Here is a 21566-nt window from a genome sequence, read left to right as displayed (position 1 = left end):
TCGCAATTCTAACTATTTCGAAATGATGAGTTTATAAAAATTCTGCATGATTGGACGAACATTTTTTGGTCCAGAGACTTCTACAGAAGATATATGCACATTTAAAAATATTTAGACCACTTCTATAATTGATTGCCATCAGGATTTTCAACCAGAATAACAAAAAGTGTTTATGAAAAAAAAAAAATGCCTACCATACCTTTAAGAGCAGTCATAAACACAGAGTGATTGATGATGGGAGGAAAAGGATAAGTGTAGCCTAAGTGGGAGGAAAAATCTGTGTCAGCAAAACCAGTAAGTTAAACAGTAAAAGAGTTTTTTACTAAGAGACATAGCTTGTTGAACAGATGGAATATGGATATGGAGTGTAGCAGAGGGTTCGGTGGATTAAGATGTCAGAGTGAGAGAACAGCAGAGGCTCATCCGACATAAATCATTAACAGAAATGCTGCTGGACTGCACATAAAATGCATTACAGCGCAGTATGAGAAGCTGATTCAACACCTCTGACGTGAAAACAGATACTGTGCACCTTCCTCTGAACAGATGTTATTATACATGCTGGACTATTGTGTGGAGTTAAGACTTTAAACACTGCATTGTGCAACCACTTTGTGAACTTTAACGTCCATTCTTTAAAAAAAATATTACTCCAAATATTTTTTATAGGTGTTTTGAGTGATAATACAGAATGGTACATTGATGATGTCCATTATTAAACCTTCAAATGGACAAGAAACAAGCAAACAAATCGAAAAAGGTAAAAGAAAAGTAAAAAGAAAAGAAAATAAGTTCCTTCTAATTGCAGGCAAATATAATTCGTTGTCAGTTACTGGTGAGCAAGATAGGCCTTTAATTTGATTCTAAATCCCAAGATGATCCCAAGTCTTATAAAAGGATTTAAGTAAGCCAGAGAGTGAGCTTCTTAACTTTAGGTCCAATACAGTCAAAAATGTCCTTTATCCACCTGTCATGCTTCAGGGGAGAAGAATTCTTCCACTCAGGAAGGATAGCCCATCAGGCCGAGATCAAAGTAAAAGCAACAACCTTGCGATCTTGGGCTGTCAAAGCAGGCCTAGATGAAACCCATGAGGGCTTGCAAGGGATCAGGGTCTATATTAGAGCTGAGAGCTTTTTTAAGTGCGTCAAATACACTGGGCCAATAAGTTTCCAACTGTGAACACCTCCAAAATATCTGCAGGTGGTTGGCAGGTGAATATTTGTAACAGTTGCAGACTGCATTCCTGTCTTGGAAAAATTTGGCCAATTGGGCATTGGTCAAGTGGGCTCTGAATATTATTATATACTGTATTAAACCATGCCTGATTATGGATAACCATGTTATGGACGGCTTGAGGGTGAGTAAATTATGGGATAATCATTTTTGGGTGAACCATCCTTTTAAGTACAGTCATTACCACCACTGTCTATTATATCTAATTACTAATTGTACTATTTGCACTAATTGTAGGGTTTGGTACATCAAGAGACTACATCTTTGTGAAGATTACATTACATTTCAGTGAATTTTCTTTCAATCTTCCTTTCAGTGTGTTATGATATTGTTTGGAACAGATCATTCCCTCTACATTTGCATATTCAACCACAATGATGTTCTAAAAAAAAAAAAAAAAACAGCACCAAATGATTTAAAATTATGAAATAATCTGTATTTATTGTCAGTCAGGATACACAGCTTTCAAACACAAGTCTAAATGCACAGATGAAACAAACGTATATGCATTTGTGGCCATACGTTGAAATCAACATTCACACACAAGGCTATTGAATCCTATGTAAACAACCAGAGCATTAGGTTGATGTTTAGTCTTTCAAATCTTCAGCAGGAGATACTGACTCACTCTTCTCTGCAGAGGTTTCTTTCCTAAGGCTCTTGAGGCATTTATCGAGTCTCTTGATGCACAATGTTATATCTTCTTTGGTTATTCCAATAGCGGAGGCTGCATTAAGGTACGGGCACGGATAGGAATCCGTGTGTGACATGAAGCCATTGAACGTGTGTCCGCTCACGGTCTGTTCCACACCCAGTGGGACCACCCTGCAACAAAATTTTGCATGAATGAACAAGCCATCTGATTCATTTCCGCATTGCTTCTCCTACAGAAAATCACTGTTTTGTTCAGTAGCTTCTTCTGTGCAAGATAAAGCAAACAACTCTGCAAGAGACAAATCAGATTATGCTTTACATCTGCAAAAGGGACTGAAGTTGACTGAAATGATCCATTCTCAGATTTTCTTTATATTATCTGTACTTGAAGACAATATCATATTAATTAAATAAGAGGCCATGTGAATGTATGTAAAGAGAGTACACTTTCATTGGTAGCACTTTATTTAAGCATCCTTGTTACATGTAGTAATAACTATAAATTATGCATAATTATCCTTAGTAAGTACATGTATTTAATTATTATTACTCAGTCAGTAGTTAAATGTATAATTGCACTGTAACAAAGACACCTTAAATAAAGTGGAAGTTCTTAAAAGTACAGTACACTTAAAAAGTGCACTTTGTAATAGTGTCAAATGAACAGTTTTACTTTAAAGAACGTCAACGCATTGTTTTAATAATTTTTTGTCGTGTTTTAAAGAAGTACACTTGTTTTGACGTGTTGACTAACATACTAAAGCACATGTAAAGTACTTTATTAGATTATAATAAACTGTTGTTTTATTCAAAATAATAAAATATATAGTTAATATATTTAATGTAGTAAAATTGCAACTTTACAACAAATGTGTAATTATAAATATATTTAAATACATGACACTCAACATTTTGCTGTGGTTTTCTGCATGCATGACAAGCTACACCAAGAATCCTTCTACAAAAAAGTTACACAACATGTATATTATCTAAAAAAAAATGTTATCCGAGCAAGTAGAATAAGAATAGAGTGATTTATTTACGAACATGATGTAAACAGGCATGGACGAATGACAGAAAACGGACATTTCCAGTAGTATCGATATGGTAGTGGCACCATAATTTATTTTCTACTGAAACATTAAACATTATTCTGTCTACTGTTTCTTCTCAAAGATTTCCTAAGTATCAAACATACTTTACAGTAAGTTATTGATGAAGCTTATCTAATGTTATGCAATTTGGACAATGAAAACAAAAGTTCTCAATACTTGTTCCAAACAGTTGTGTCATCCTAATTATTACCACTACAATGATTCATTTCTTACTAAAAATGATAAATTAAACTGATCCTCTAAAAGATTAATGGGGACAATTAGAGTCTCTCTTACAAGGCGAAAGAGTTTCTAAAACAAAACATGAGCCAATTCAGAGAGTTTTACATGGCTCTTTCCAAATTCACTGACATTTAGTTCAAACTGAAATTATGGTGTCATATTTATTCATTGCACATCTATCACTGCAGATATAGTGCACAGTCTGTGACAGACTAAAAGCAGGTGGAGAGGATAATGCAACAAGATAAACCCTTGAGAATGAGAATGACTCCCATTTAAATAATGAAAGTGGACAGCAGAAAGAAGGTTTCATCAATATTTCAGCAGATCATATAGTGTCCAGTAGAAAATATTGTATCACTTTATTTTACAGTGTCCTTGTTACACGTTGCATGTAGTTATTATTATAATAACTATAAATTATGCATGATTACATGTACTGTAATTAACCCTAAATCAAACCCTAATGCTAACCCTATAGCAGGTGCATGTAGTCAATTATTATTACTCTGTATTAAATGTGTAATTACACTGTAACAAGGACACCTTACAATAAAGTGTAACCGAAAATATAAAGAGAAGAAAAAGAATGTAGCTTTGGGATGTGAAAATATTCAATTAGTCAGCTTGTAAACAGTATATAAGAAGTGAAATGTAAGCTGCATTGACCCCAGAAAGTTTTTTGAGAGTTAAGCCATACTTTAAGTGGCATAAGGACAACAACATGCACACTTCTGAATCACAACATTTCAAGAAAAAAGCTAGGTTAGTTAGTTAACTGTTAGGTTATAGATTATATAACAATAGACACATTGTTAAAAAGTATTTAGACACTTTCTGTTTGTCAAACAGTGGGGCATGCAGTTCACCACAGTTAGTTCTCATCTGTGTGAACTTGAAGAGACTGACTTCACATCCACTATACTTTTTCAAATTTTTGCTTTGAAGTGAAATTAGAGGACAACATATATGTATATATGCTCACCTGGCCCCAGACACCTGTCTGGTGAAGAGCATGGAGCCCAGCTGAGTGACTGCTGCGTTACTGTGTGTCTGGAGACGGTTCAGTGACATAGCTGGAGTGTACAGGAACAACATTAGACAACTTTCCATACATTTGCACTTTTGTACAATTGTTTCAGTTTGAAAATAGTTTGAAAATGATGCTTAATTGTTTAACTGAAATTTAACTAAAATTATTTGTTTAAATTTAAATTAAATATAATTAGCTGAACTCTGCAGTGCTTCTCTAACCCACTTAAAGGAATAGTTCACTTAAAATTAAATTCACCCTCAAGTTGTTTCAAACCTGTATAAATTTGTCAGTGCTCGTCAGTATATTCAGTATAAATGCTCGTCAGTATATTCATCAGTACTTTGTAAATTGTAAAATTACATATAAAGATGTACTTAAGTCCTACTTAAAATGTCTTTCTTCTGCTGAACACAAAAGAAGATATTTTGAAGAATGTCAGTAACCAGACAGTTGATGTACCCCATTGACTTCCATTATAGGAAAAAAATATATATACTGTTCAACATCAACTGTTTGGTTACCAACATTCTTCAAAATATCGTCTTTTGTGTTCAGCAGAAGAAAGAAATTTTAAGTAGGACTTAAGTACATCTTTATATGTAATTTTACAATTTACAAAATACTGCTGAATATACTGACGAGCATTTATATAACTAAAATACAAGTTTCAACAGAAATTTAATTAAAGTATATGTCATGTATTTAAATATATTTTTAATTACACATTTGTAATGAAGTTCCAATTTAGTACATTTAATATACCTGCATATTAACTTTAAATGTAATATTGAATAACACACTACAGTTACATTTATAATTTAGTATGTTAGTCAACACAAACAAAGTGTACATTAAAGCATGGCAAAAGATTATTAAAACATACTGATTTAAAATCTACTTAGAGTAAAACTATTAATTTAATGATTTCAAAGTGCAGCATCACAAGAATGCTTAAAGAGCCATATAACCCTATGTTGTGCGGCCTTGTGGAGACATTTATTTGGTCCCAATGAGGAAAACAGCTTATACATATTAACGATGTTTTCTGAAAATGTAAAAATTCAGAAAGTTTTCTGTTATGGTAGGTTTAGGAGATAGAATATACAGTTTGTAGTATAAAAATCCAACGAAGGAAACCCAACGTGTGTGTGTGTGTGTGTGTATGTGCGTGTGTCTGTGTTAAATGTTGTTTGCAAAAGAAAAATTCTGTCAAAATACATAATCACATTTGAACAGTTGTAAATAGAGAAAAATGCAGAGATGCTCTTTGCAGTCAGGGGCTAACAGGTTTATGCTAACCAACCAACCCTTGACCCCTTGTGCGACATGCAAAAACGTTTGGAACAATTTTTATTTACAATCAAACAATACTTGTTCATTAAACTGTTTTATATTAGCAGCAGCAGCCTTCTTGCTCGTACGACACGGCACTATATATTATGTATTATTTCTCACCCAGTGATATTGGATTGTGTGGCGTATGTAGCAGTCTCTCCCCATGCCTCTCAGCTAGAGCTTTCAGCTCCTGTGCCAGGTGGCTGTACAGCTCCTGTGGGCCATATAAAACTCCAGTTATAAATAGCTTTCCACACTCCACTTTACACACCTTTTCTTGTCGCACATTTTGTTTTCTGCTAATGTAGCATTTCTGTGTCTGCTGGCCTTCAGTACACCCACCACCTGCATCATTCTCCAGCCCCCCAGCTCTCTCCCTTCCAGGCAAACACGCAACCTGCTTTCCCATCTGAAGCTGTAATGTAATTGCGTCAACAGAATCAGCTGTGTTGGCAGAGTTGTGGGTCCACCACTGGGATCAATTATAAATGAACTGTAAGAGGTCACAGCCCCCTATTATGATGCTGTTAGTAAGACAGTATGAAAACACAAAGACAATAACCTGCTGTCTTTGACAGTTCATATTATGCAGCAGCCCACATTATGCAAACAAAATGCATCCTAGCAACCAGAAGGAAAATCCAAACACCAATGCCCTAGCGATCACCCACAAGACTATAGAATTTTTGCACAGGCAAATCACCCTTGTGAAAATGCTTTAAATGCTTTGAACGTGCACTTCAAATACTTCAAATAAAGGTAAATATGAAATGTACACTTTAAATACTTTAAATTAAACAAGTAAATATTAGAAGAAGAAAAAAACTGTACTTGCAGATATCAATGAAATAAAAGGCCACTTCAGTGTACTTAAGGAGAGTATACTTTCATGACTGTCTTAACAGACTTAAGTACACTTAAAATTTGTACTTTGTAATTGTCAGGGTTCTGATACGTGTTATCTGTATTTGTGTTACTATGAGTTGGTTTTCCCTGTCATTTGTCTCCTTGGTTACTGATTGATTAGCCTGCACCTGCTGTTGTTTTGCTTGATTGGTTCACTGTTATTTAAGCCCTGTTCTGTTCAGTTCTTTGTCCGATCACGTCTTCGTTATCTGTTATTAAACACCAGACTGCTGCACTAGAATCCTGTTTATTTTGGTATCTTTGCCTCAACCATACGTGACAGAAGATCGGACTGACTATGGATTTAGCAGCAGTCAGAATCCTCCTGCTCTCACAGGGGAACCAATCCCTGGAGGCGCACACACAGGCTTTCTTGGAGCTCCAACATCTGGTTCATTATGATGACGCAAGCCTGCGTGTGTTTTTCCGGGCAGGCGCACCCTGGTCTTTTCATTGAGGATGAGCCTCCAGGGAGCTTTAAAGACTAAGTGGAATGGGTCCTTTTCCACAATGGTTCCCCGTTTACGATCTGTGAGAGCAGGGAGGAAATCAGCGCTCCAGCCACCATCAACAGCCAAGCACCAGCGATACCTGTGCCCCCCCACAGATGATGAGCCCGAGCCTGAGCCAAAGCCAAAGCCAGTGCTAAAGATCGCCCCAGAGCCCGAGCCAGCCACTTCTGACAAGGGGTGTGAGCCGGCATCTGTGCCTGTGGACCTATTGGTGGAGTATGAGGGGAAGAACTTGAGCCCTACACTTGTTGTGAGTGTATCTTTCCTGTCCCATCACCAAGCTGATCAGTTATTGATATCAGTGTTCCCACAAAGCCTACCTCTCCCATCTCTTCTGAAAGTTTAAAGTCTGCCTAGTAAAAACTGTATGGCTGTTCCCTGTCAGCCAAGAGGGTTGTTCAAGAGTGAGTTGTCTGTCCTGTGTATTTCCAAAGATTTGTGAAATTCATGTTTGCGCTACCCAGTCCTCCTACCCTGTCTGCACTGTCTTCTCTCAGCCCTTCAACTCCTTCCACGCTGGCTCCGCCTCCCCTCCAGGATGCGCTATGGTCCTCCAGTTTGACAGTCCAGCTCAGGAGTGTCAACCCACTAGCTCCACCTAGAACTTCCTTGGCCGTCACTCCATCTCGGCCTGTCAACCCCTGCTCCTCCCCCATTCGACTCCACCGGGCTCCCTCTTCCCTCCAGCTTCGCCTTGGTCGGTCGTCGCACTGCCTGCACCATGGACTTCAGGGGCATCAGCTACACTTTGTCCCTTCACCCCTTTGGCTCCGTCGGGCTCCTCCTTCCCTTCAGCTCCGCCTTGGTCCTCGGTCGCTCCGCCTTCGCCTCAGTCCGCAGTGCTGAGCTGTGTTCGAAATCGTCCTCTATACACTCATTCACTATTCCCTACATTATTCCACTAATATAGTCCACTTGAAGGAGTAAATGAAAGCAAGTGAGATAATTTGGACACTGAGTGCACCGGAAGGGCTGCCGCTTTTTCATAGCAAGTAGTAAGATTAAAAGATTTAGAACTCTGTCATGGAAACTATTGCTGAGTCCCAATTCGCATACTATCCGTCCTAAATAGTATGCGAAACAAGAATTAGTACGTCCCAAATCGTAGTATGTTGAAAAGAGTATTCCAAAGATACCCGGATGGTCTACTATTTCCGGTTAGAATTCGAAGTGTAGATCAATGCACACTCTAACGGCTAATATTGCCCACAACCCATTGCGTGCGGGAGGGAGAAGCTTTGTGGTGATGGTGGTATCTATGGTGATGTAAACATGGCAGCCGGATGCAGCCGCGGAGATTCGCCCTCAGTTTTTAAGTGTAAGAATTCAAATGTTTAACCCTTATTAAAGTTATATTTTATTGTCTCGTAATATTAATGGGGTTATGTTGTGCCAAAAAGTACCGTGTTTATCTTGTAGGGTCCGATGAAATAAAAAGTAATGTCATGCAAGTGTCTTTTTTTATGTATTTCTTCTGATGTTTCTGTCTTAGATTTACTATAAACCCTTATGAAAATAAACACCTTTTACACTAACCATAGTTTAACCACACTGACTTATTTGTAGTAATACTGTGGCTGTACAAATGTTAACTTTATCAATCCAACCAAAGAAACATACTACACTTTTACTATAGTAAAAGCATGGTTCATTTTCATCGGGGTATTTTTGAGTATTATACATAAGTATAAAATACGTTAAACAATAGTTATACTATAAACTTTAAATATTTTAGCTTTCGTTACACACATTGCACATGAACGTCAGAACCAGCCGCCTCACAAACGACCTGCGTTTGGTTGATCTACGACGACATCCTGCTTCACTCCTCAATTTGGTAGGACACATTGTAAATGTATTTTGGAAAAAAAGATGGGAATAGTAAATACATTTATATATGACATATAAGAATTAATGAAATGTAAAATGTTTTGTTAACAGTCATGGTGTGCGTAACTAAGCAACCACGTTCTCGTTCACGTTGCATGACGTCATCGAAGTATGTCCCAGAACGTGCATACTTTTTTGCTACACACTCAAAAGTATGTACTTTTTCCTCACAAAAAAAGTACATACTTTTAGGTCGTAGTATAAGTAGGCGAATTGGGACTCAGGCACTGTTTAAACCTTAATTGAACAATTTACCTGTATGATATTACGCTGTAGCCACATTGGACCAGCGGTTTAGAAAATGGTTCAAGAAAATTCCCGCTCCTCCGTGAGATACGAGACCGGTGCGTCTCACAGGTGTCGCTCATCAGTAATCACACCACCGGCCTCGCGCCGTTCTCCCACGGCCCTCAGTCTCATCCTGCTCGCCACAGTAAACATTATGAATGGCGAGTGTAGAATGCAAAAGCCGAATCCCGGACATTTTGGCCGATCTCGAAATCCCGGGCAGACTCGTCACGGAGACTCAAGATAAAACTTTTCAGTTTCGAGTCAGCTAGTAGCTGCCCTCTGTAACCGGTAGGCGTGGCTTGGGAGTGGCCTCGTAGGGCAGCGAAGCAAGTGCATTCTGGGAGTTGTTGTCTTTCATCCACATGAAAATATTTTTTTTTGCTTTTCTCAGTCTAGAAGGCTCCAAATTCAAAAATAATTTCACATTTCTACTACAAAAATGACCCAAATGACACATTCACCTTTCCAGAGGTGAAGTATCCCTTTAATATAAATTTAAACTAGAATACATTTTTTATTTAATTGCAATTAACATGTAAATAAGTGTTGGAAAATTACATTCAGTTTGTAACAAGTACTCTTTTTGAAAAGTATGCTAAAGTGCACTTTCTTTTTCTCATGGTTACGGTCCAAATATTCTTTCTCTTTTGGCTAAAACATGTTAGACCACCAAATCCGACCACAGAGAACATCTTATATGATCAACAAAGGTGGTAAATTATTAATAATCCGGATGCATTAGCAGTAAATCAATATCCCCTTAAGTTCCTTATCACATAATAGCTAATGGTATTTTCCTCCATGTACTCAAGTCTCATTGGGATAATATGCCCACCTGCCAGTGGTTCTCAAGCAGGGGTCCTCAGTAAACTTCCAAGGGGGCCACAGAATGACTTTATATTGGTTAAAGGTGCGGAAAGCGATTTCTGAAAAACACTGTTGATATTTGAAATGAACCCAAACAAACACACCCCTCCCTTCATTGCTCTGCCCCCAAAATGCACCAAGAGTGGATGTCTCTTTATCATAGCTGAAGCAAAGCTAAATAATGCTTTGCGAAAAATAAAGCAAAGATGATGAACAAACAACAAGGAAGAAAGAAAAAAAAAGATACAGTACACAAGAGTATACAATCTTGTTGTTAGACACCAGCAGCACATGAGCTCCAGACACTATGACACACGAGCTCCTATGACACTCAAAACTATCCTGTTACTATAGCTAACATTACAACACCAGCATATCTTGGTTCTGTGAAACATAGCAAAAACCAAAGTTACTCGCATATGGAGCAGAAACAACGCAACTTCTACAACTGTTTTTTCCATTTCCTGCTTCGGTCTCTCCAGCACTGGAAAGCTTTTCTAATATTAATGTGAATCCTAAAGCTCTTGCCTGATCATAACCCTTCTTTTTCCTGTGATATTCCTTTGACCTTTTTTGTAATCTCTCTCAGCCATCTCTTTCTACAGTCTTTCTTCAAATCTTCCTCTTGCTCACTCTCTCTCCTCCCACATAATGAGTGGACTCGCCCCCTACTGCTAATTGGCTACAAATGTGTTGTGGCATTTGGTCCGATCCACTTTCAACGGCGTTTGCTGCATGATGAACTGACAGGAAAACTTCAAGATGGAAGAATTTAATTTGGGGTACAATCTGAACTTGTATCTGTGTATTTATGTATCTATTTTAATTTTAAATTTTTTTGTAGGTAATTTGTTTTGATTGCAATTTTATTACAAGGATCAGTGGCTTGGACCTGGGGGTAAATTTTTGCTCTGTTTATTGTGAAGAAACCTTTGAGTAATTGTATGTGATCCTATCTATGAAAAAAAAAAAAAAAATTAATCCCCCCCTCCCCCAAAAAAGAAATCACTTACTGCACCTTTAAACTAAATGCCTCCAACTAAAGTAAAAGTTAAAGTACTAAAATTGCAAACTGAAATAAAACTCAAATTGAAATAAAAAGAAAACATATGAAAACTATTTAGAAATGTATTTAAAAAACAAAAACTAATAAAAATGATAAAAGCACTTAAAACTGAAAATGTAAAAATATGTATTTAATATTAATAAAAAAATAATATATACATAATACTAAATTAAGAAATAAAAATAAATGACATTTATAAATATAAAAAAACAAACATAAAGGGGAAAAATTTCACATAAAATTACAAAAAAAAACATTAAAATGAAAATATATAGTATTTAAATAATGTCAGTATATAAATAATACTAAATTAACAGTCATACTGGCCAGATATAATTTGAAGTTATGAGCCCAGTGGCTTTTTTATGTATTTATTTTTACCTTTCTCTCAGACAGAAGTTTCTTGTAGCCGCTGGCCCCCAGTGTGAGCAGCGTAATGAGGACGTCTAAAGACGGGGAAGCAGAAGCTCGACCTGGACAAGAGCAGGTAATCTCAGTTTAATCTCAGGTATCTCAACTTAACATCAACAGCTTGCAATAGTACTGCTTAAGTAAATATTAATGCATTAAAGAAATGCTTCTCATTGCAAAACTTTATAGCAGTACATAGAGAGAAAGTCAAGTACAAACATAATAAGGATGCCTGATATTTTAAGAATTTAGCATTATTGACTGATATTGGATGCTTAATAATACATGCCTTTTTCCGCATTTAGACTGGGATCTAATGGTAATCTTTAAAAACTAAAATAATTTAAAAAGTATCAATTATGGACTATTTCAAAGTCTTTATTTTGGTTTTGGGTTCTACTAGAATAGGTTTTCATGCTTGAATATTGAAAACACATTATTTTTCACATAATCGGCGGCGCTTGGCTTCTTGTGACAAACATGCCGAGAAGCAAGAACCAGATCTGCTGTATGTCATCCATTGTTGTTTATGTCGCTTTCTTCTTCGCGCGAAAATGACGTCGATCGCTTCTTTCCGGCATAGGCTACACCACGCCTATCAAGTAAGGGTACTGTTGGCAGTGGAAACGCTAGCCGATTCATGGTTTACCGACCCGAACCGTACTGTGCCGTACCGTACCGCTCAGTGGAAACGAGCCATAAGAGTTATGAGCGATTTTGTACTTTTGGTCGCTGTAGCGCCACCTATGGGCCAATCGGGGGCATACTCTGATAGGTTCTCCCCAAATTGAGGCCTACCATCTGCCCAGGTTTCAAGTCTCTAGGCCTTACGGTTTGGCCTGCACGATGCGTTTTACAAATCCTTACAATTACAATAGGGTTTCAGCATTTCATGCTTGAACCCCTAATAATAATAATAATAATAATAATATCTCTAAATGAATAAAACAATTTTATGTCCTGTACAATTTAAAAAAAAACAAAAAAACACACATAATATCTCTAAATGAAAAAAAAAAATATATGTCCTGTACAATATAATGTTGTGATGCCTAAATTCGCTTGCAGCATTTAAAACAACCGATTTTAGTTTTAATTTTTATTTTTTAGTTGTTTAGACAAAACATTATAGAATGATAGTTATTGGCAATAACATGAAAATTATTATCTGCTTGTCGTATCAGCCTGAATTTTAATACTGGTTCATTCCCTTATAGTGATGCATATCCTTTGGATTTGATAACCTCTGCAGTAAAATTCATAAGTGGTATTCACTTGTTTGACAATGGACCAAATTACAAGCGCTTTCCGCTGTCTAACTCACTCTAGCACACTCAGTGAATCAATAGTATTAGGAGTGTTTGGGATTTCCTCTGCAGTGCAGAAAAAGTGGGAGGGATATGTGGGAGCCAGCAGAGAGCAGTTCTGAAGAGGCACACTGCACAAACAAAAACTCTTTCTAGATTTCTAGAGATAGTGTACGTGCAAGAGGAAATAAATGGACACATTCAGGCAGACCATTTTTTACAGTAAATATTCAGTATGTTTAAAGGGATAGCAGTATTTTAGTCTTGACTCTTCAAATGCAAATGTCTGACTTCAGACATTAAAGGTATAGCGGAGGATTTTCCCGAATTTTCTCCACTTTTTGAAAAAATGCACATGCGCAACACTCTACCTGCTCCCGAGAGGGAACGCCTATTAAACGTGTGCACGAGAGAGCATGCACGAGCCTAGTTCTCCTCGCGCATGCTCTGTTTACAAGTTGCTGTTGGCATGGCTCATACAAGCCTACTTTCCTTTACCTGTCGAGTAGAAACTTCGCGACTGAGGCATCAGTGGGAAGCTCAACCTGTGCTTTTAGCGCACGCCAGCGTGTGAAATATTCTCCCAAAAACACTAACTCAAAAACATTCATGCAAGACAAAATGTCAAATGCCCTTCCATGTTTTATTGACTTATTATACTGATCGATTGAATGAGGACTCAAGACATGATCTGCAATGGAGAAGTAGCTTGTTGCATTTGTGTAATAAATAAATACTATGTGAACACATAGGAATTATCAAAAATGAACACACAAGGTTTTAGAACATTTCAGGTGATACCTTTTACCATTTGGTCATAATTACTTTAGACAAATTGAGATGTTTACCGTGTCTGCGCGGTGCGTGACTTGTGCCAGGGCTAGCATCGCTAATCATAGCTTACATTAACTTTTACTAGCAGTGATTTTAAATGGATTTCTCCAAATAGCATGCCAAACTTTACCTGTCGAGTAGAAACTTCGCGACTGAGCCATCAGTGGGAAGCCCAACCTGTGCTTTTAGCGCACACCAGCTTGTGAAATATTCTCAAAAAAAAAACTCTGGTCTTGTTTCTTTCTTCAGAGGCCTTTCTCTTCTTGTCATACAATTCGTAGACACTTTTTCTCTTGCGATCATCAGACATTTTGAAAAAACCCGGTGAGAACGGGCGAGCTTCAATGAATGGCTGAAACCGTAGCGCACCACACACATACACCCGAAAGTGCGCATGCGCAGAAAGCGAAAACTACCTAGGGACGAGCACGTACGACGGCCTTACGTAAACATATCACCAGAATGATTGACAAGTAGGAGGACCAATAGTCTTGATGATCCACCCGGAAAAAGAAAATCCTCTGCAATACCTTTAAGTTTGTAACAGATTACTCATCTACAACATATTTGCTATTTAAAGAAAATATGCATACCAGGGTACATCTTACTGATCTCCTTAATGAAGCTCTCATCAAACCCTGCGATGATGGCACCACCAACAGGGACCATGAAGTTTTTATCAAGACTTTGGACAAAGGCATCGATTCTCCCAACGCGACCCCCCTATAAAGCAACCTCATAAGCCAATTTGGTTTCATTGAAATAAAGTAAATTATTGCAGTAAATTTACACAAAAACGTACGTTACCTGCTGAATAAGGTGCATACATTTGGATGATTGCATTCCATAGGCATTATTGACTATGTGAGGAATATCGTGCTTGGCACACAGAACAGCAAGTTCCTCTAGCCTGTAAAAAGAAACTAAATAAAGTCACTATGCAAATTGACTGTGCAATATACAGTATGTGTGTGTGTGTATATATCTCCATTAGTGTTTCACAAAAGAAAGAAAATAATATGGGGTCGGATTGTTAGTGAGTAAATGATGACAGAATTTTCTTTTTATGGTGAACTGTTCCTTTAAACATTATGTCTACATGCTTACAGAAACTTTGCAGGCTTAAGATTTGTTTTAGTAAAGAAACTGACCTGTCAGGGACACGTGGCGCAAAACAGGATGTTGTGGAATGGACACAGAGGATGTTTTTAGCACCCAACTCCTCAATCTTCCTCTCCACTTCCTCCATGTTTGTTCTCAGCTCATCTCCTTCCAAGACATTCTCGATCACCACAGGTTCAAACCCTTTCAAAAGTTGGAAAACATTTTATGTACTTTTGTGAAAAGAGTTAATAAAAAAAATAAAAAACTACACTAATATAAAGAAAAGCACCATGAGGGTCAACTGTGACATATTCGGATCCCACTTTATATTAGGTGTCTTTAACTTCAATGTACTTATTCTGATCATGTTGTACTGCAAAACGCTTTTGATGCTACTGAGGGGGATACGGGTAAGGTTAGGGACTAAGGGAAGGGTCAAAAGTGTAATTGTAGATGCAATTAATTAGGGATGCACGATGATATCAGCACAACATCGGTATCGGCCGATAAAAGCTTTAAATGACCATCATCGGCATCGGCCAATATGATCATTTCTGCCGATGAGCCTTGCCGATAGGGTGGCGTGTTTCCTATGTGCACGTGACGACCGTGCATGAGGGCCAGTAACTTAACATGTGGAGGCATTTTGAGCATGGGCGTCAGTTTGGTTTGAAATGTGCTGGGGACAGAGACGCATTTGCAAGTGCATTTTCAGAAGTGCTGGGTACAATGACGCAGTAATTTTTTTTCTCTTTCCTGCAGGTCATGTTTTGAAAGACAATGTCCTGTATGTCCTGTAGCTTACTAATGTAAACTCTCCAAGCTACTATGCTCTCCACAGAGCATAAAATATTCATTTTATTTTATTTTTCGTGTTCGCATTTATGAGGAAAAACAGTGACAGTTCTCGGTTACGGACGTGAGCGCTCTGAAAGCGGCACTGATAGAGACTGCTTTAAAACTTCCACAGAGACCTCAAACAGAAAGCACAAAGCCTTTCTAAGTGAATTTCGTTTAGTATTAATTGTATCTTAATTTTAATCAATGTTTCATCAACCAATTGCCTGGATTTAATAAATAATAAGTAAAGCAGATAATAGATAATTGATATCACGACACGGAGGCGCCCGCGATTGAATTGGAGCTAGTCTCATAAATGAAACGAAACTCAGCATAGCCTACTTGCCTCACAGACCTGAGAAATATATCTATTATCTACAGAACGCTTGAAATCATATTTTTAAACAGAACAATTCAAAACGAAAGAAAACTATGTAATCCGAAATGTGCATTTCTCTCTGGCGCGTGCACTACTGCGAAGATCGCGAGTCATCGTCAACTTCATCTTTGCAGCCGACACAGAAAACACTTGTTTATTAATAAACAATTAAAATGTCTCCTTGCTATATTTGACATATTCATAATCATTACTTTTGCGGTTCGTTGTGACAGCTTTTAGTTGCTTTATTGGCAGCGCCACCCTTACATGTTACATGAACGGGTCACCACCGCATCAGCACCGAAAACAGGGGAGCATTTGGTAGACCTGTTCAAGTAGAAGATGTACATTTTTTATTTGAAAATTTATTTATATTTATTTTACTCCTAAGGACTGAAGTTTGAAGTCTGAACTTAAAAATAAAATGTGGCACTAGCATATCATTTATTCTCCAAGTGAAATAATTTGCCTATTTTCCAGGGGTGAATGTCTGTCTACATTTGTAAAATTATACATTTATGGTAGAATCAAATGTTGTTTTGTTTGTCTTGTGTATTGCCTTATCTACAACACATGAGTGTAATACGGTAAAGGTAGTACAGGAGAGAGACTTGGATTTCTCTTCAGTAAAATTAAAGTGTAAATATATCAGGGGGAAAATGTGTATATATATTGGTATCGGTATCGGCATCGGACAAAATTAGTTTGAAAATATCGGCATATCGAATATCGGCCAAAATGCTATATCGTGCATCCCTACAATTAATTACAGCTGTAATTACATGTAGGTTTTTTTTTTTTTTAAATATGTGCAAAGTAAAAACATGTATGTACACAATAAGTGCATTGTATCAAATGATTAATTTAAATCTTAGTACACAGTAGGTAAAACCCTATAAAGTGGGTCCTAAAGGGTTACACTTTATTTTAATGTGTCCTTGTTACAGTGCAATTATAAAATGAAGTACTGAGTTATATTAATTAAATACATGTACTTACTATAGGGTTATGGTTAGGATTTGGGTTTGGTTTAGGGTTAGTTGCATATAATTATGCATAATTTATAGTTATTACTATAGTAACTACATGTAAGACATGTAACAAGAACACTGTAAAATCAAGTGTTGCCTATAAATATATATTTTTAAAATAACAAAAATGACAAAAGCATATAACAAAATAACAAACTAAAATTAAAATGAAATCTGAAAAAATAAATATAAAAGCTAATTCAATGTAACCTACAAGAGTATAAACTGTAGATAACACAGGTGTTCTCTGTGGTGGGCTGTATTGAAAACTGGCCCTCAGGGAATCTTACCAGCAGTCACCATGGATTTAAAACAGGACTTCTGGTCAATGCGAGGCCAGAGGATGTAGCGCGCTCCTGGCCTCCTGTGTCTCAGGGTGAGGAAACACAACGTGAGACTCATTCCTGTCGCCATGGGGACCACAAAGCACGAGGACACACTCCTAACACCTGTGAAAACAGTTACAAAAATGCACAAAAACACTGGATTATAAGCGAAGGCTTGCTGTTTGCTTGTTTGTTCTGCTTAGTGATGTGTCCCATTACCAAGCATGTTGTTTAATAAAACATCACAGAAAGTACCTGTAAACTTCAGCACATCCAGAACTACTGAATTAGTGATTTTATTCAAGAGGCTGGAACCAGCAGCCTTAGGCTGAACAGCAGCAATGTCACCCGATCGGCCAATTCCATGGATCAGTCTGAGGGGAAAAACACCAAAGCCTCATAGTAAATTCTTTTTTTTTATATATATATATATATATTTTTTTTTAATAAATTGCACACATCATGCTATTTTAAAGGTTCCTAGCTTTGTTTTTCTAGGCCTCCAAGTTCAAAAAATACTTTTCTCATAAGAAACATTGCAGCATCACTTCTTTTCTCACAGTGTCTGAATTGGTTTGATGAAGGATATGGTCTCTCTAAACCCCTCCTTTCTGAGAGCCTACTATGCTCTGATTGGTCAGATGGCCCAGTCTGTTATGATTGGTCTACTCTACTCTGGGTTGCATTTCCCACAGCCAACTATGGTCGCGCGAGAGTTCCATCGTTACCAATAGAATTCAATGGAACTTGCAACCATAGTTGGCTAATGATGCTTTTGGGAAACACACCCCAGATTGGTCAGATGACCCAGTCTGTTGAGATTGGTCTACCGCTTACAGCGAGTGTCAGAAACCAAACAAGGTTTGGTTCATTACTATATCTGAATTTCAGCCATGGAGGCTTCCTCAGCACTTGATGCAGTGATACAAACAGTAACGATGGCGTTGGTTTTACTCTATCAATTCAACCCAGAGTCCTCATCATGCAAAGTGTATGCAAAGTGGATTTGCTTTTGCAGCACAGAAAACAGTATCTACTCAACATGTTTAACAACACGAACCAAACTCTTCCAGTCTCAACTACAACTACAGTGTTTGAGGGCGGGGCAAAATAGATGATGTTTGCAGGCAGACCATATGCTGGCATTATGCAAATGTTCTACAAACCTACCTATGTAGGTTTTTGCAGGAAGTAGACAATAACTCTTTATCTGCACTTTGATCTTTGAAACTTTGCAGACCTTTTACATTCACAAACAACTATATTACACACTACATGAAAAGTAATATCTGAAAAAGCATAATAGGGGCACAATAATTATTAGTAACAATACACTCATGTCACGATTTGGTTCGATACACAATACTAATCTCACAATACGATACTTTAAACAAATCCAATTTAAAATGTTACGTTTTTTAATTATTACTTCTAAGACATATGATAAACAAATGACAAAGGGTACTGTTCATAAAAATCCTAAATTTGGTATGAAATCAGGACTTTAGTAGGTTTGGACTCGGTAGGCCTACTTCTTCCCCATGTACACTAAAATGGCCACACCAGAATAGAAATAGCAAGTGCAAATGTGTGACCCTCTAGGTTTACCATATTTGATGCTTAATTAAACCTGTAATAACTATACATGATGCATATTGTTGCATTTTTGTATTGTGATATCTTGTGACATGATATATTGTTACTTACACCCATTAACTAATGAATTCACATGAATTTCTTAAATGTGTCCAACCTGTAATGTCTCCTGGCCACCAGGCTGGAGGCGACTCTGCCCTCTCTCTCTCCCACACCACAGTTCCCTAAAAAGTTGTTGCTGTCCATGACGGCCAGCTCATTTAGAAAGAGCTCTATGGTGCTTTCACTCCATCCCTCCTCTGGACATTTGCCCTACAAGGAAAGAGAAACCTGATAGTCACAAGCACTCATTTATGTGTCCACCATGATAAAAAATCTTTTGAAAATCTAGTTTAAAGTCGGCATGAAACGGAAGTTGCGATAGTCTTTTCTTCCCTATTGTGATGTGTATCCAAGTGAAACGGCTTCTGGAAGAAGAAAAAAAAACGAAGAGCGGGACTTAATTTCGTCCACGGGTTTTGATTGGGTCGTAGAAAGTTGGGTGTTGTTAACTAAATGCCAGTTGTGGAGGGTATTTAGTCCCACTCTCCGCCGAGACACACGTCATGAAGAGAACAGACGTCGTTTGGAGGGGGAGGGGAGATTTATGTTTTTGATTAAAGATTACGAGTGCACATAAATAAAAAAAATAATAATTATGAAATGTTAAATCATTTATAATAAACACTGCAACATTCGGTAAAAAAATAAGAACTGAAATTTTGATTTCATGGGGACTTTAAAACAAAATTGTATAACATAGCACACATGTGAGCGTATACATATTAATCATTATTTTAAAAAGGTAAAGGTTAAGAGTTTTTTTTTTTTTATTAATTCATAAATATAATTGCACATGACATATTACAACCTGAACTAACCATTTCTTGTAATAAAAATTTCAAACTATCTGATATTTTAAGATACTTCTTGTGAAGAAGTGCGCTTAGTTTTATTGAATGTGCACTAGTAGTGTAGGCCTACTTCAAATCTTTAAAGCATATTTTTAATAAACTGTGCTGGCAGATAATATAATATTGATGAAATAAAAGGCTTAAAGTACACTAACATGACTGTTTCTTAACACTTAAATACACTTTTAAAAAGTGCACTTTGTAATAATGTCAAATTTAAGTCCATTTTAAATCACTGTTTTAACAATATTTTGTTGTGTTTTAATGAAGTACACTTATTTTGATTTGTCGACTAAAACACATGTAAAGTACTTGATTATAATGTTATGTGTTGACATTAACATATGCGTTATTCAATATTGCAAATTATATATTTTAGGTTATCCCCTGGTTTCACAGACAAGGCTTAAGCTAGTCTCAGACTAAAATGCATGTTTGAGCTGTTTTAATTGAAAGCAACTTGCACTGACATATCTTAAAATATATACAATGCCATTATTTTGTGTCAAGATGCACACCAGTAATGTTTTTTAAAGCACATTTATAAAAGCTACTTAAATGTCCTTGTTGAACTAAGGCCTAATCCTGGCTTAATCTAAACCCTGTCTGTGAAACCAGGCCTATTACTTAATAAGTACTCTTTGTATATGTATGCTAAAGTATACTTCTTTTTCAAATGGTTTGGCAGTTTGACAGGCAAGGCTCGTTTTTTTTGTTTTTTTTTTTTGATATATATTAAGCAGAGTAAGCTAGTTTTTGTTGCACATCACAGCGTATCAAATTAATATAATTTTAATTCAGAAATTAAAAATGTGCTCAACATAGAACGCATTTTAAATGTTATAAAATGTATGTTATATAATGGCCCAGATAAAAAAAGAGCCTCATGGCATTGACCCATGTCTCTTTCTTTCTGTCAAACCAGTACATGGACAGTCAGCAGTTGTCAATCATAGAGTGATTACCTGCTGTAAAAGGACTCGGATGAGCTGTTCATGACCGCGGCGAGCCTGCAGACCCTGTCGCACATATGAGGACGAGACCAACTTTTCGCTCAGGATGAAATTTTCGTTGTTCATGTCCTTTCAGTCTTTAAAAAGCGCTGCAGGAGAATATGACAGTGACAAGCGCGTGCTGAGTGGCGTGCACGCAGACACGACCAGCTGCTGCGTGACACTGAAGTTTGTCGCTGTATGTCTAAACAGTGGTTTCAGTAATGTGCTTGCGTGACTGTTACGCTACGGATAAGCAGATGTGAGGTTAAACATTTTCTAATATCTCTGAGTCAGCATGAGTTTCAAATCGATCAGCTTGAAGTGTACTGTTTACTTCCAGGTCGAAACTCCACCCATTTAATGAGGTCTGTATTTCAAAGTTAAAGTCCTCGACATCAGCGAATTCATGCACCGTTGCAGTCATTACATAGGAAGGAACAACTTTAAATAATTATTAGTGCTGTCAATCGATTAAAAAATAACCAATTAATCGCACATTTTTCTATAATTAATCATGATTAATCGCATCAAACATTAAAGCTTTTATATTTTTTATTTTAATAATTTGTAATTTTATTCTCCAAATTTATGTAAAAACAACAAAGTCAGTAGCCTATATTTAAAATACTTTTATGAAAAAAGGCCAGTATCACGGATACAAA

General features: G+C 37.0%; 1 protein-coding gene across 1 annotated transcript; it reads right to left on the bottom strand.

Moving 5' to 3' along the window:
- Positions 1–1648: 1648 nt before the first annotated feature.
- On the bottom strand, positions 1649–21242 carry sepsecs (Sep (O-phosphoserine) tRNA:Sec (selenocysteine) tRNA synthase). Its single transcript, XM_084403769.1, has 11 exons — positions 20875–21242; positions 19114–19268; positions 17616–17734; positions 17325–17483; positions 14832–14985; positions 14488–14590; positions 14274–14403; positions 11510–11601; positions 5717–5810; positions 4211–4301; positions 1649–2059 (listed from the first exon to the last, which is right to left on the bottom strand). The coding sequence occupies exons 1-11, from the start codon at positions 20986–20988 to the stop codon at positions 1825–1827; spliced, it is 1446 nt and encodes a 481-aa protein (XP_084259895.1). The 5' UTR covers positions 20989–21242; the 3' UTR covers positions 1649–1824.
- Positions 21243–21566: the final 324 nt, after the last annotated feature.

Source organism: Rutilus rutilus (genome assembly GCF_951802725.1).
Source record: "Rutilus rutilus genome assembly, chromosome: 3".
Classification (NCBI taxonomy): Eukaryota; Metazoa; Chordata; class Actinopteri; order Cypriniformes; family Leuciscidae; genus Rutilus; species Rutilus rutilus.
Note: the sequence above shows the minus strand (reverse complement) of the source record. Positions and strands in the feature narration are given on the sequence as shown.

Excerpts from the sequence above, each read along its gene's own strand:
- sepsecs (XM_084403769.1), bottom strand. The coding sequence starts at position 20,988 with ATGAACAACGAAAATTTCATCCTGAGCGAAAAGTTGGTCTCGTCCTCA. Across the intron at positions 19,269-20,874 it reads TCCGAGTCCTTTTACAGCAG|GGCAAATGTCCAGAGGAGGG; the intron begins GTAATCACTCTA and ends CTTTCCTTGTAG. Across the intron at positions 4,302-5,716 it reads ACACAATCCAATATCACTGG|CTATGTCACTGAACCGTCTC; the intron begins GTGAGAAATAAT and ends TGTACACTCCAG.